General features: G+C 38.1%; 1 protein-coding gene across 3 annotated transcripts in view; it reads right to left on the bottom strand.

Annotated features, from left to right (window-relative positions):
- Positions 1-44: 44 nt before the first annotated feature.
- Positions 45-14,796, bottom strand: part of LOC135110561 (mucin-2-like) — a 50,671-nt gene continuing 35,919 nt past the window's right edge. The window contains exons 6-16 of one of the 3 annotated variants that reach the window (XM_064022997.1): positions 13,913-14,040; positions 13,057-13,312; positions 12,385-12,493; positions 11,958-12,065; positions 11,524-11,649; positions 10,968-11,169; positions 9,849-10,142; positions 6,884-6,979; positions 6,046-6,259; positions 5,526-5,716; positions 45-2,126 (exon numbers count right to left, since the gene is read on the bottom strand). In XM_064022997.1, coding sequence (XP_063879067.1) covers positions 1,992-2,126; positions 5,526-5,716; positions 6,046-6,259; positions 6,884-6,979; positions 9,849-10,142; positions 10,968-11,169; positions 11,524-11,649; positions 11,958-12,065; positions 12,385-12,493; positions 13,057-13,312; positions 13,913-14,040 — 1,859 coding nt within the window. In that variant the 3' untranslated portion in view covers positions 45-1,991. Of the gene's footprint in view, positions 2,127-5,344; positions 5,717-6,045; positions 6,260-6,883; positions 6,980-9,848; positions 10,143-10,967; positions 11,170-11,523; positions 11,650-11,957; positions 12,066-12,384; positions 12,494-13,056; positions 13,313-13,912; positions 14,041-14,796 lie in introns of all 3 variants that reach the window. The other 2 variants (XR_010273312.1, XM_064023010.1) reach the window with 2 other exon arrangements.

Raw genomic sequence — 14,796 nt, 5'->3', positions numbered from 1 at the left:
AAGTCTCACTCACCTTTTTAAAGAAGGAAAATCATAGATAATACTTACATTAAAGATTTGGTTTTATTTTCAAGAGTGGATAAATAGACTATACATCTTATGAACCAGTGTAATGAGAGTCAGACCAACAGGCATTACCTGTTTGGAGATCAACAAGACAGAACATGACATATATACACTATAGTACATGTGGCCTCTCAGGCAACACTGGGGCCTTGAGAGTGGCTATTCTCTCTAATGCAAAAATATCATTGGCTTCATCTAGCTTGAAAAATACTAGGTCAAGTCCTGGTGGAGTGACACAAAGCTGCAGTGATGTCACCTCAATAGCTTCTTCAGCTGATGCATTCACACATCAACATCATTTACACATCAGTATGTTCATAATGAATTAGCAGGGTATTCATGGCCGATGAAATCAGAGGTATCTGTGCACATTTACAAATCATGTTCTGAGATAGCCAAGCACAAAAAAAATTACGAAATGTCCATCTTAGCACCAAGAGGGATGATTATAGTAGAAGTAGTAACAGGATCAAAATGACAACATACAAAGGAACTAATACATATTAACAAATTCATAAAAAAATATTTACATATAATACTACATGTACACGTTACAAAAAATATAGTCACAAAAAATCTATTTTTTTTCAATTAGGTCATAAATGAAGCTTCTGCAGCAGCTGAGCCTCTTTCATGAGAACCTAAAAATTAACTTCAATACTTGTTGCTGGTGTATCTTAATAGGAAATTCTCACCTAAAAGAAAACCCATCTTAATTCATTGTATTTCAGAAACAGAGTTGTATCCAATATAAGACAAATTATCAACACAACCCTATAATAAGAATCTGAACCCACCCTGCATACACTGACGGTTTTGTAATTCACAGATATATGAAAATATCTGACTTTATGAATGATAAACATCAACAGTTCCACACACTGAAACCTAAAATATCTTCAGTGTGAATATTCTTTCAACCTGTTCATAATATGGGCTGTGTAAATAAAGAACATATTTTTTCACACCTTTTCTTATCCTGCAAATACAAGGTGGCATCCAATATAGAGGCAGAGCAAGACTAAATAAAAAAAAAAAAGTAAATACATAAAGTCCTTTGTGTTTCTTCCTTTCTTCATGAAAATAAAAGTTCTCAGCCCTCTGCCCTCATCTCTTTCAGTCACCCTCAACAGTATGCAGAATACTCATAGATTCCTTATAATTCACTGTCTCATGTCTCAGGGACTAAGACTTGAGTGAGAAAGGATGTTCAAATATATGCAACCATTCCTTACTGTATCATGCACTTTCATCAATATATCAACTCAAACCATCTGACCATGCCAAACTGACATGGGCTTATGCTTACGCTACACTGACAATGTCACTGTGGTACTGCAACAGGCAATTGCTAAATAGTAGTTTTTGTTTGAAAAAAAAAAATTCTTATAGGGTTTTTGTGATAGCTGTCAACCTTGACTAATGAGCGATAGTGAGGATAATTCAGCAGCAAATGAAACCGATGTTTGGTGATCAGTGGCAATCACCGCACAATGTAAGTCAGTAGTGGTTACAACAGTAATTTGACAAAACTGCTAGTGAGGGACATACATACAAACATGCAGACAGACATGAGAAGAATGATATGTAAGATGTGATAAATGTAAGTCTATATTCTGAAGTGTTTATGTCTACAGGTTGATTGATAAATTAAAACATAGCACATCAACAATAAGATCATGTGGTGCTTAAAGTTTATTGAAATAATTGTAAACAGTGTAATGCAACACATGAAGTTTTATTTAAATAATTATGATTTCAATGAATATGGTTCTTGCATGCAAGTGAAATAAGATATCTAATGCATTTACATATATCAATCTACAGCAACTTTTGACAAGAGGAATTAGATCTGTTCCTTAAGCCCCCATTACTATCAGTGGTGATTGAGCCTTCAACTACAAAGTGATGAGGAGGAGGGACAGTCAGTGGAAGAATGGGTAGTTGTAGGTCTGTGGATGCATGGTCCTGGGGAGGGGGGGAGGGGGTCTGGTAGGGGGGCCACGGGGCGAGATGGAGGTCTGGAGGTCGTCCGGCTCATAATAAATGTCACTGGAGTCCTGTGTGAAGGTCAAGAGAAGCCATGGGTTAGTGGGTCAGCAGCTCCACTCTGTACATACCAGGTCATCTCCACTAACTGGAAATACCTGTACACTCCCACACACTCCCTTGACACTGCTGTGTTCACACCTGAAACCTCACCATTTGTAAAACTGAATCTTTGAAACAGCTATAAAATTATTAAAATTTTATGTCATTTACACATTAGTAAAAACACATTCACACTAGACTTAATCATTCCTAATGAGAAAGCTATAAAAAAATGTTACTGTAGTAACTGGAAGTAAACACTAAAAATTCTGATATGCAAGTCCTTGCTAAAATGAATAAGAAAAACTATACCACCATAATAATAAGAAAAACATACATGATATAATTTCCCACACAGTGAGAAAAATGGGATCAAGACTGAAGGGGAATACAAAGCATTAAGATAATAATTACCCAATAAAATGGGCTACGATATCAATACACAACTCTGTGTATTGAATCCCAGACACCAGCCCTACACTATTCTGCATCATAAAATAATAAAATGTGGTAAATTGCACTTTATCTGGACTCTTTCTTATCCATACTCTTACTTAACCCAAACTGACCAACAACTCTTGATTGAGTCCATCCACAAAGAGTAGACATGATCAGTCCACATCATCCATGTATGTATGTTGACTCTTCATATTCTAAGTATGTAGCTTCTCATTCAGGGGAACATGAAGAGACATCCCTTTTTCATACAATGCCTTAATATTGCAAACTATCATTAGTATCAATATCAAACTATTTGCCTCATTGGTGTCATAATCTATGAGCCAATAGCATATTGTTAAAATATCATTACATATAATACTATACTTGCACAGCTCATTATACATGAGAGATGTGATATGAGGTTTGTTCAGAAAATATTTGACCTTAAATAAAGATAAACAGTTGCTTTTATAAGGTGGTTCTAGTTCCAATGTTCTTCACAGTGAACCTCTAGATATTACATAATTATCCCAATGGTCCTTCTGCTGCTGAAAACATTTTTGTAAGTCCTATTCTAGAATAGCTAGCAAATACACAATCTTATCTGCATCATGTCTCCTCAGATCTCAATCTGGGATCCTTACAATGGCATCATCAGCTTTAGGATCCAGAAACCACAAGGGATTATGTCTGTAAGTAAGAAGCCTGGCAAATGTGAAGAATTTGGAGCTTGGATGAGATATCCTTGATTAGGCATTAAAAATGGTGCAGGGTATTGTCTTGGGGAGCTACCAATTGCCTGATTCCTACATGTCCTGTTTCCTGCACTGAATTGCATTTCTACATCAGATAAATAATTTTTTTTCACCAGGCTCCCTACTTTCCAGACATGACTCCTTGTGATTTCTGGCTGTTTCTTTAACTGAAGATCCCACTGAGAGGCAAGGAGACATCATGTTGAGTGTGACAGTGCACCTGATAACCACTATGGAATAGGTCTTCTACATTTTTACAGCAATAAAAAGACTGATGGGCGACAAGTATAGTCACAAGAGACCTACTTTAAAGGACACTAGAATTTGAACCCCATAGTGTATCAATTTTGTTCCTTAGGCTAAGGTTGATACATTTGAATAATCTCACACATCACAACACAGCAGAGGTGAGGGATGTACACACTCCAGCTATAGAAGGTGAACTGAATGATGTAAAGTTGGTTAACACTGGCAGGTGGTAGTCACCACTTACCTGTATGGATTACATATTTTCTTAAATTAAGGTCTCATGGTGTGGTTAATTCACCTAATTAGGTTAGAAGTAATAATAAGAGCAAGGAAAAGAACATGTAGAAGAGGTATCTGGCAGCACATCACTCTAAACACACTGGCTGAAGATGGGTTGTGGAGCTGAGCTGCTCTCAGGTACACACACACACACACTAAAAGAAATGAGGTAGCTACTGATTAGTACTGCAGAAAGGTTAATTTGTGGAAAGTAACATATACAAAAGCAAGTGATGCACATCTATTATGTACAGAATAATAATAATAACAGGCACTGAAAATGTTGTGATGACTCTAAACTAAGAAAACTATCTATGTGTGTGAGTGTGTTCACTGCAGTATGTGGAAGCTTGTTAATGAGTGTGTCTACAACTCAGAATGAAGGCAAGATAAAAGATGGTAAGCAAAGGGATTGCCTTAACATGTGGAAACTTCTTGTAGGAATCGATTATATTCATGTAAAATAATCAAAATTTATGAAAGATTTAGATTACTTAGTCAATGCAGTCATTCCACAACTGCTTAATGTCACTAGTCAGGGAATGTTGGTCACTGGGTTGATGGTCAAAAGGCAGATAAGACAGATTACATGAAGACTGGGCTCACTTGAAACAATGACAGTCAAAACAAGTAGGATAAACAGATTTCATAGGATATTCAGATGATATTCAGATGATTAAAAAATCTGTCCAGATACAGGAAAAAGATCCATCTATTAGGCTCTATCTATGATAGAGTTCAGAAGTCAAGCCTTGATGTGGAGACATCTGGTTGTCTTAAATAACTGACACTTGCGTAGTATGGTTGATGAGAATCTTTCATCCTGGAGGATATAGGCGAGAAATGACAATAGGTGTGATTTTGAGAGAGAGAGAGAGAGAGAGAGAGAGAGAGAGAGAGAGAGAGAGAGAGAGAGAGAGAGAGAGAGAGAGAGAGAGAGAGAGAGAGAGAGAGAGAGAGAGAGAGAGAGAGAGAGAGAGAGAGAGAGAGAGAGAGAGAGAGAGAGAGAGAGAGAGAGAGAGAGAGAGAGAGAGAGAGAGAGAGAGAGAGAGAGAGAGAGAGAGAGAGAGAGAGAGAGAGAGAGAGAGAGAGAGAGAGAGAGAGAGAGAGAGAGAGAGAGAGAGAGAGAGAGAGAGAGAGAGAGAGAGAAATTTTTGTTAAAATAAGGGCACTTAGCAAAGTATTTGAAAAAAATTACTATCAAGGCCATAAACTTAATAAAGGAAGAAAGAACTGTGCTCTTGCAACATTGTTTACACATAGGTGAGTTTAGTACTGAAAAACAAACAAAGCACTTTACATCTGAGCAACAGAAAAATGGTATGACTGTGTTTGAGTCAAGTTAAAGCTCTACCAAGGGCCATGAAGGGAATCAATGCTTTTAGAGTAATGCTGAAACTATGTTCACTCAATGAAACTATCCTTCCATAGAACCCATTCACACTATCAATGACTGGACCTACTGTGCTTATCTAGGAGAAGGAGTGCCACTGTTTACACCGAGTATTATGACGGTAACCACATTCTGTGCACAGCACCCCCACTTCTACCCTGCGACGTGACCACTTCAGCAGCAAAGGTCTAGAAGAGAAGAGAGTTGTAGCTGCGTGCGATGCGGGAATGTTGGGCGGCTAAGGTACCCACCCCAAGGGAGACGCGGGACTTGGGGCGAGGTAAGTGATATGGTCGGTCCATTTCATTCTCAGGTCCTTCAAGTCCCGTGTGAGCTACACTACCCCCTCCCATGGGGCCGAGTGTTGTTGCTCCCCCAACATCCACTAATGGCACTGGAGTCCTCGCTCCAAGAGTTGGGGCTCGGGACACACCATCATGGGCTGTAAACAAAAGTAAGTCTTTATTATTTGAGTGTCAAATTATTTTTTTTGACAGGAATTTTGAAAAAAATTCTTCATATTTTAGACTGTGACAAAAATTCCTGTTATTTTTCAGTAACTTTAAAACACTTCTTCATGATCTAGACTCCCTGATATAAATTTCTGGTTATTTTTACCAAGCTTTTACTTTATCAAGCCACAAACTTTTATACCTGATGTGTATGCACAAATGTCTAGTATCTACAACAACATCACATCATGAAAATCTCATTCACAGCTCTAACATTACCGTAAGTTATAATGAGAAAGAACAAAAAGCACAGCCATACACATGGTGTTGAGTGATGAGGGGCCAAACTGTCCATAAGTTGACTGAGATCCATATGCCTTTTGTTTACTGTAGTTTTGCTGCTGCTGCTGGTGGGCAAGGGAGTTGAGGTGAGCCATGGGATTAAGATGCTGCAAGCCAAACTGCTGGGGGTTTGTGGAGGTGCTGGAGCCAATGGTGCCCAGCGATGGGTATCCTGAGGACTGGCCAGCCATCTGCACATCAAGATTCTCATTCAACATTTTAACTGCTATACGTATCAGAACTGTCAATAATTTAACAATCCAAAGACATCACAAATGTATTATAAAGCAATGCCCATCACAGTATCAAGGTTTCTATTGAAAGGAAATACTACTATGTAATAAGTTTGTACATGTCACAGCTGTATGTCGCTATTCACTTAAAAAGCATGACATTAGTACCATCAATATAATGATACTGTAAGTCCTTAAAGTAATGCAAAAAAATGTAATCCAACAAAGTTTTTTTTCTTTTTCTTCCTGGTGTTGATCATGTATTCATCAGAAAATGTGCCCTGGTCTTGAAAACTTCTCTGGAAAATACCTTAATCATATATTTTCATTTTCAATCTGCAGGTTATGAAACTACAGAAACCTAGAGCCTAAGCCTACATCTTCTTAAAAAGGTTGAAAAGGCACAACTGAGTTATAAAACTTCAGCACCTTCAACTAGAAAAAAATAAAAATAAAATACACATCAGACATTTTAATAATGGGACACATGGACTGATGGCAAACAATGATGAACATCTAAACTATATAACAGGAAAGAGGAAGATTGTGACTTACCAAGGAAAGAGGAAGATTGTGGCTTACCTGTCTGGTGTGCTGGTGCTGGAAGATTTGTGAGGTGCTTTGGCCAGCAGTGGACTGAGCAGCGAGGGTGCCGCCTGCCTGCATCTGGTCAGGAGGCTGTAGAAGGCCACAGGTGAACAGTCCTTATATTAGTACATTTCAAATTATTCTGATAAGACATGACAACATACTAAAAGAAATAAAGTGGCAAATGCATCAAGATTTTGTTTATCATACTTAACTACAATACTGATGTGTCTATATTATCAGATTCATATCATTTATAGACCTGTGTGCCACATAAAAGTTGTCTGTTAAATATGGCTTTTCATAGTCAGTCTGAAGAGAAAAAAAAATATATGAGTGAATAACTTAACAATACTGATAAGAATGAAATCTGATGATGACAAGGATGATTTTTATGATGACAGATGTCTGACATTTTTGTGATTTTCCATTTTTCCACATCAGGTTTCCTAGTTCATGAATGTCAAAATTATTCCCATGCTATACTGAAGCACATATCTTTCACAAGCACTTTCTGGTCAATGTGGGCAGCACCAGAAAAAAATGCAAAACAAATTATGTACATTATAATGAAAAGCTTACAGTACAGCAACATGAGATGCCTTGATCAAGTGATGACTAGTATTATTTGTCTAATGATCAAAGATAAAATTAACCACCACAACAGTGAGTGTTGTGTGAAGAGGTAGCATGACACCAGAAGAATGTCATGCAACAAAGAAAGAATGATCATGCACATGGCAAATTTATACATATAAAAAGATAAGAATTCCTATGAATCATGCAATGTTATACACAGATGAAACTTTAATAAGTGAAAGAAACATTAAACGTCTGTGGCATGTGAAAATTGGGATGCATGAATGTAAGATTTGTGTGTGTGTGTGTGTGTGTGTGTGTGTGTGTGTGTGTGTGTGTGTGTGTGTGTGTGTGTGTGTGTGTGTGTGTGTGTGTGTGTGTGTGTGTGTGTGTGTGTGTGTGTGTGTATTTACCTAGTTGTATAATACAGGGTTCAAGCAGGGCTCATAATGTCCTGTCTCCATTTCCTTAAATTTATGCACATTTGGTGCTGCAACAACCTCTTCATTTAGACCATTTCAGATATCCACAGTTCTATGTGGAAAACTACTTCTTGATGTCCCTCAAATACTGACTCTTCCTGATCTTCTTTGAGTGCCCTCTTGTCCATCCAGCTTCATCTTCTTCCAGCAACACCAGGTCCTGCTTGTCTATCTTCTCAATGCGGTTAACTATTTTACACATTGTTATTAGATCTCCTCTTTCTCTTCTAACTTGCAAAGTTGGCAGTCCCATTTCCTTCAGTCTCTCTTTGTACGTTAGGTCTTTCAGCTCCAGTACCATCCTTGTAGCTGCCCTCTGAATTCTTTCCAACTTCCTTATGTCTTTCTTCATATGCAGAGACCACACCACTGCTGCATATTCCAATCTGAGACATAGCATAGTGGCTATAATTTTTTTTCATCATAGTCTTATCCATGTAATGAAATGCCACCCAAATATATGTTAACATCCTGTATGTCAAGCCATATATCTCATTTATATGCCATTCTGGGTCAGGGTATCTTGAAAAACCACTCCTAGGTCTTTTCCTCCTCATTCTTCATTATTACTTCCTCCCTCATTTTATAGTCCCATGCAGGTCTTCTTTTACTCTTTCCCGATTCCATCACATGGCATTTCTTAGCATTGAATTCCAATTTCCACTTCTTGCTTCACCCATAAATCTTGTCAATATCTTTTTGCAACTCCATACAATCAACATGGCTCTTTATTACTTTTAACAATTTTGCATCATCAGCAAACAGATTAATATAACTAGTCAAACCCTCCTGCCTATCACTGAATTATATTTGGAACATAATGGGTGCTAACGCTGATCCCTGTGGTACTCTGCTTGTTACATTACTCCAACTTGAACATGTGTTGCTGATCACAGTTCTCATTTCTCTATCCTTTAAGTAGTCCCTCATCCATTTTAGCATTGTCCCTCTCAGTCCTCCTATATGTTCCATCATCCACAATAGTCTTTTATGTGGAACTTTATCAAAATTTTTTTGATATCCAAGTACACTGCATCTACCCACCCATCTCTGTTTTGTACTTCATCTATTATTCTTGTATAGAAACTTAGTAAATTTATCATACATGACCTTCCTTTTCTGTGTGTGTGTATGTGTGTGTGTGTGTGTGTTAGAAGAGGTTGGAAATGGTCTGCAACTCACCATAAAAAGCAATAAATGTGTAAGTAAAAAAAAAAAAGTAAATAAAATAAAACTATATCAATAAGATTGTAGTCTAATTCACTGACACTAAATTTTGCCTCAAGAATTGTTCCCCAGCCTACAGGTCAGTAGTCTTTGTCCATCACTGTATGTAATTCAAGTCAAGTTACACAGAGCATATACAGATTCCAGTCTCTATGAAGTACAAAGAAGATGAAGTGATAAAGAGGAATGTTAGAGATTATGTGTAATGTATTCTTGTGCTACTGACTTACGTTCCATATCAAAACACGAGTGCATGGCTGCAAATGTTTAGAGAATGCCTTGTTATTACACATACTGCAAAAATTACACTAAACAACTGTATCCCTCTTCAGTGTCAATATATATGAAAGGGGGAGACATCAGTGAGGAATTTTCATTGATGTCTTTTTAAAGAAAAGGAACTACAGGGTACTTTTAGTGCTGTCCAACATCAATAAACTGAATCTGAAACATTGTGATAAGTAGAGTTGCATGCATTCATAAGTTTCTTTATGATAACAACCAGAAAGCCTATGATGTGAACATGCTATGTAGTGCATTATGATCTGATATGTGTTTGAGTTTTATTGCTGGAGTGAGTGAGAGTGTAAGGAAAGGTGCAGAGGTGAGGTACTGAAGTATGGATATTTCAGATGAAAACATATATAACAGCAGCAGACAAGAACACTAACAACAGAAAGCTGGGCGTGGAGTGCCATCAGCTGCTGCAGAGTGAGGGTGGTGGGCTGCTGGTTTTTGTGCCGCTTCCCGTGTTGGGTTCGGGTGGTGCGGGCTCGGCCAAACACCTTCTGGAGACGCCCCACCAGCCCATTCCCAGCCACAGCCCCCAGAGTGGAATTTGAGAGAGCACGGGTGACACGGTTGAGGGCAGAGAATGGGCGGGAGTGAAGGTGGGATGCGGTGAGGTAATCACTACTGGAGGCAGTGTAGAGGCTAGGTCCACCCTCACCACCCATACGCCCATCCTGTTGTTGCAGGATAGACATCACACTACTCAAAGCGGCCACACCACCATAATGTTAAATTAAGAGAAAACAAATCCAAGAGAGGCTTTTTCTTGTCAAGATTAAGCTTTTAAGTTTTTGATAGTCTAAAGGGAAGAATACAAGTCATGTAAAGAATATAATAAGTCATACTCCTTCATGTCATATGTCAGTAGCTACTTACTAGTTTCTTATGATAATGCTATTATCAAAAAAGCCTGAAAAAAGATAATCAAGCTCTGAATTATTATCTGCTTTACATGAAATTCAGATCATGAATGTGTCCTTCATGTAAATCAAGAACGTGTAATCATAAATCATAAATCTAGAAGCAATATAGTTCCTGTCATTTTAATAATAAGTGGAAACAACTAACACAGGCAGCAACTCAACATTCTTCATGTTCAATATTGCAACATCTATTTCATTAAAATCACAGTGCCCACACCATGGCTCCATCCTGGTCTTTGTATTCAGCTACATGTAGTCACCAACACCTTTTTGGGAATGACTCTTGAGGCCAAAACAGTACTTAGAAAAATAAACAAAATAAACAATCAAGAATAAATAAACAAGTAAATATATATATAGATAAATAAATAAAATAAATAAATATATGTAAAAAAATCTAAACCAATAAGGATAAACAAATTTAATTATACAAATACTAGCTTTTTTCATGCTCATAAAATAATATCTGGTAACTTCATAGCCACACACCTCTCTCCTTGTTATTTTCATTTAATGGACTAAACAGCTGACAAACTATTCTACTATAACTCAGACAAATTGGAGAAACAAACTCACAGTGTAGATGTTGTGGTTGGAGAGAGTATCTGCCAACTGAGCCCAGCGCATCCTATCCTCCAGGGTGACACCGTACTGCCCACCCATCGTGCTGCCACCCTTGTGCTGCACATTGACAGTGAAGCCACCCAGCCCTGCACCTGCTGCTGCCACGCCTCGGGCCAGGACCTCTGTCTTGCGATCCTGTGCCTTCCATCGTCGACTGAGGTTGTGAGAAAGGATACAGGGGATGCATTAAAATGGAGTGTTACAAAGAATATCACTGGCTTTTTTTTCAGTGATGTGAAATGAAAGCAAAGAAATTAAAAAATGTCTGATGACAAGATGATTCATAAAACTTATAGACTCTGCACCACTTAAAGAAGAAAATAACTTAAAATACAACAAACATTTACCGACATACAATGAAAAGACATAAAAAGACAATGCTTTATCATAGCAGCATGCACAAAAAAAAACAATAAGAACAATGAAAAGAGCATTTCTTCTTAAGTATAAATATACTGTCTTTTGAGACAGACTCCTTTAGAAGCTGACAGTAAACTCATAGACTCACCTCCACATGCAGAGGAATATGAGGGTGAGGATGATGATGAGGATGGCAGCCACTGATGCTCCCACTGCCACTCCAAGCACTTCTCCATCTATCTCACACTGGCTACCATAGTACGACCCTCGGCATCTGAAGACACACACAGAGTTAATGCCTCTCAAGAAAAAAATCACAATGTTAATTTAGGAAATGAGGTAAATAATGTAAAAAAAATAAATAAATAAATAAATAATAAAATACAGAAGTATTGGATCCAGAAGAAACTTTAGCTTTGTCTGAATAATAAAAGAGCATCCCAGAATAGAAAAATTAATTGGGCCAAGGTAGAAGTTAATCTGAGAACATAAGTTGGCAAAATGAAAAATAAGATAAGCTGTAGTAGCAACTGCCTAGTGGATATGAATCATGTGATTGGTAACAGGGGGCACAAAACTCACTGGCACACTTTTTGGCCGTCCTTTATGGAACACTCTCCACGCTTGTTGCAGTAATCAGTAGAACAGGACTCACAGCGGCGTCCCACCAGCTCAGGGTCATCAGTGAACCTGCAGAGAAAACACAAACTATGACACCACCACCATACACTCCTGAAGTCACACCAACACCATACATCCTAAAAGTCACTGGTTAGAACAGTTTATCATGCATGCATGCCACACATAACATAACCTGTAACTTTCACAAAATATACATACCCTTACAATCCCTAAATCACACACCAAACAGCTACCACACAACATGTTATTCAGATTTACATCATGCACCACACAGGCCTCACACAATGCAACATAACTTTTATACTCAATCTCCCAGTCAGTTTTAAGTTGAATATTTTACTATAATGGGAAGCCTTCAGTGAGTTACCTGTCAGTGTATCCAGGTAGGCAGCGGCAGGTGAAAGTTCCAAACCTGTTGATACAGGTGGCCGAGGAGTGGCAATCATGCAGAGTAGCCTCATTACATTCATTAATGTCTGCAAAGGAAAGAGGAGATAATTATCAGACCTGGTTCCTTCAATATCTATGATCTTAAACTTTGGAATTCATTAGATTTACCCGTCATTGCATATATTCATTGAATAAAAAACATTACAGCATAGAAAATTATGCAGTCTCCAGCAATCCCAAAAGTGAGGTGGCCGTCAGCAAGACAGTGTTATCTGGGACTGAAAGATAAGCTACAAGTGACACCAGCCATTGGTAGCCTAAATCAGTTATGGTACTATTAGTCAAAGTGACTCGTGTTCATTAGATAAGTTTCATGCACTGTAAGTAATTAGTGGCTGAAAGTTGATAAACAATCTGAAACTTTATGAAAGTCAATGAACTGGTGAATTTGGGAGTCTCTGGCTCTAGATTGTAGGTTCCCAATGGAACTGGGTGCACATATGCACAAGTAAGAACAAATAAAAGAAAAATTATGATAAAGAACACATATTACTTCAATATCATGTTTGTGGTATATCATAATATGGAGCAATACAAAAGGAAGCTGCACTGCTGGTAGTATCATGTACACACACACACACATACACACCTGAAACGTCAGGAATGGGGTTGAGCGTGCCGTCCACTCCCAGGGGTGAGTCTCCAATGTTGTTGGCATGGCTCTGTATGACCTGAATCATCTGCCGTTGAAGGGCTTGGAGCACAGCCCTGGTCCTAGTGGCTGGCTGATTCTCTAGATTCAGTGTTGCATTGACAATGACTTTGCCTCCCAGCGAGTAGAAACTGTTGACAGCATTGCTCAGATATGCCGTCCCCAGCCGAGTTTTGGACAGGGCCTTGGAGATCTGAAGTGGAGAGTACAGGAAGAGACATATGACAGATGGCATGGCCCAATGTGTATAAGAGTGCTCAGTACCAAAAGAGGTTTAGGAAGAAAAGTGTATGTCATGTAGGAAATTACTTAAAATCAAGGACGGCAAATCTGCGTTATGCACAGGTGGATGTATTACGTCTCAATTCCAAACAGAAAATAGGTATCGAATACTTACACACAACTCATGTCTTATAGGTTTGAGATATGGTATTGTTTTATTATGCATTTAGCACCTATAGAATAACTATTTAGGATCGAGTAGCTATTTTCTGTTTGGAATTGAGACGTAATACATCCACCTGTGCATAAACTAAAGAAAAACGTGAAGTACTTTTTTTTTTCTTTTAATTAATCGAATGAGGCGCGAGGGAACATTAATCTCTCAAAAGCTGCCGGGAGGATGCATGAACTTCAAAAGGTTGAAGAACACTCCTATAAATTACAATCTGGGAACACTTTTATTTATTTATTTATTTATTTTTTTATTCAAATAGCAACTCAAGTGCATCAGGTTCCTAACATAAAATGGATATATAAAAAGAATAGTAAAGTACACCTGGCCACAACTCACCGCGTGCTGCGCCTCCCACTGAAGCAGGCGGTACTCGTCAGAGGCTGGGTTGGCGTAATTACCAGTCCACACAATGCGCTGAGGCCCCACGCGGTCTACCTTGAGGGACATTTGCAGGGACACCATTCCTGTACACACAAATACACAAATGCAATATTAGAATGTGTTAAATATTCTGAAACGTTCTGGCTTATTATCTCTACAACTTATTAGACACATGCCCGGTATTATAATGTGGTCGGTATTATGAATGGTTTCGGCGTAATATTTAGACTTCTTCACAGCCTCTAGTAAAACTAGTGAAGGTTTTCCGGGATGTTTTCGTGATGTTAATGACAGTTCAACAAAAATACCGTACTTTTAAAAGATAAATAAACATGGAGAGAATCCAGTATTGATCTAGGTGGTCCTTGAATATAGTTCTAATGAAAGTTCAAAGCGTTTAAGAATATTCCCAACCAGTGGCCATCAAACGCTTTAAAAAGAACGACCAATTAGACGTCAAATAATTTAGTAAGCAAGGGTAGAAAGATTATAAGCTACATAATACGCATGGAGTGAAAGTTCATGGCTTTATTATTCAATATCATCATTATGCAATTAAAGGAGCTGAAAAAAAAAAAAAAACTGACGACCCACATGTGCACAACCGGGTTTCCGGGACAAGAGAAACCGCCGATCCGTGTTTTTTTTTTTTTTTTTTTTTTTTTTTTTTACCGTTTGAATAGTGAAAGGAAGATGAGGATAAACATTCAGAAGAGAGAAAAAAAAAGTCTTGAAGGTACGATGAGAGAAAGAATTGAGTCAGATACATATCAAAGCAGTAAAAAAAAAAAAAGTTTGCATGAACAAGAGGGTAAGATGAGATAGGAAGTGTAGGAAAC

Source organism: Scylla paramamosain, chromosome 2, assembly GCF_035594125.1.
Source record: "Scylla paramamosain isolate STU-SP2022 chromosome 2, ASM3559412v1, whole genome shotgun sequence".
Lineage (NCBI taxonomy): Eukaryota > Metazoa > Arthropoda > Malacostraca > Decapoda > Portunidae > Scylla > Scylla paramamosain.
Note: the sequence above shows the minus strand (reverse complement) of the source record. Positions and strands in the feature narration are given on the sequence as shown.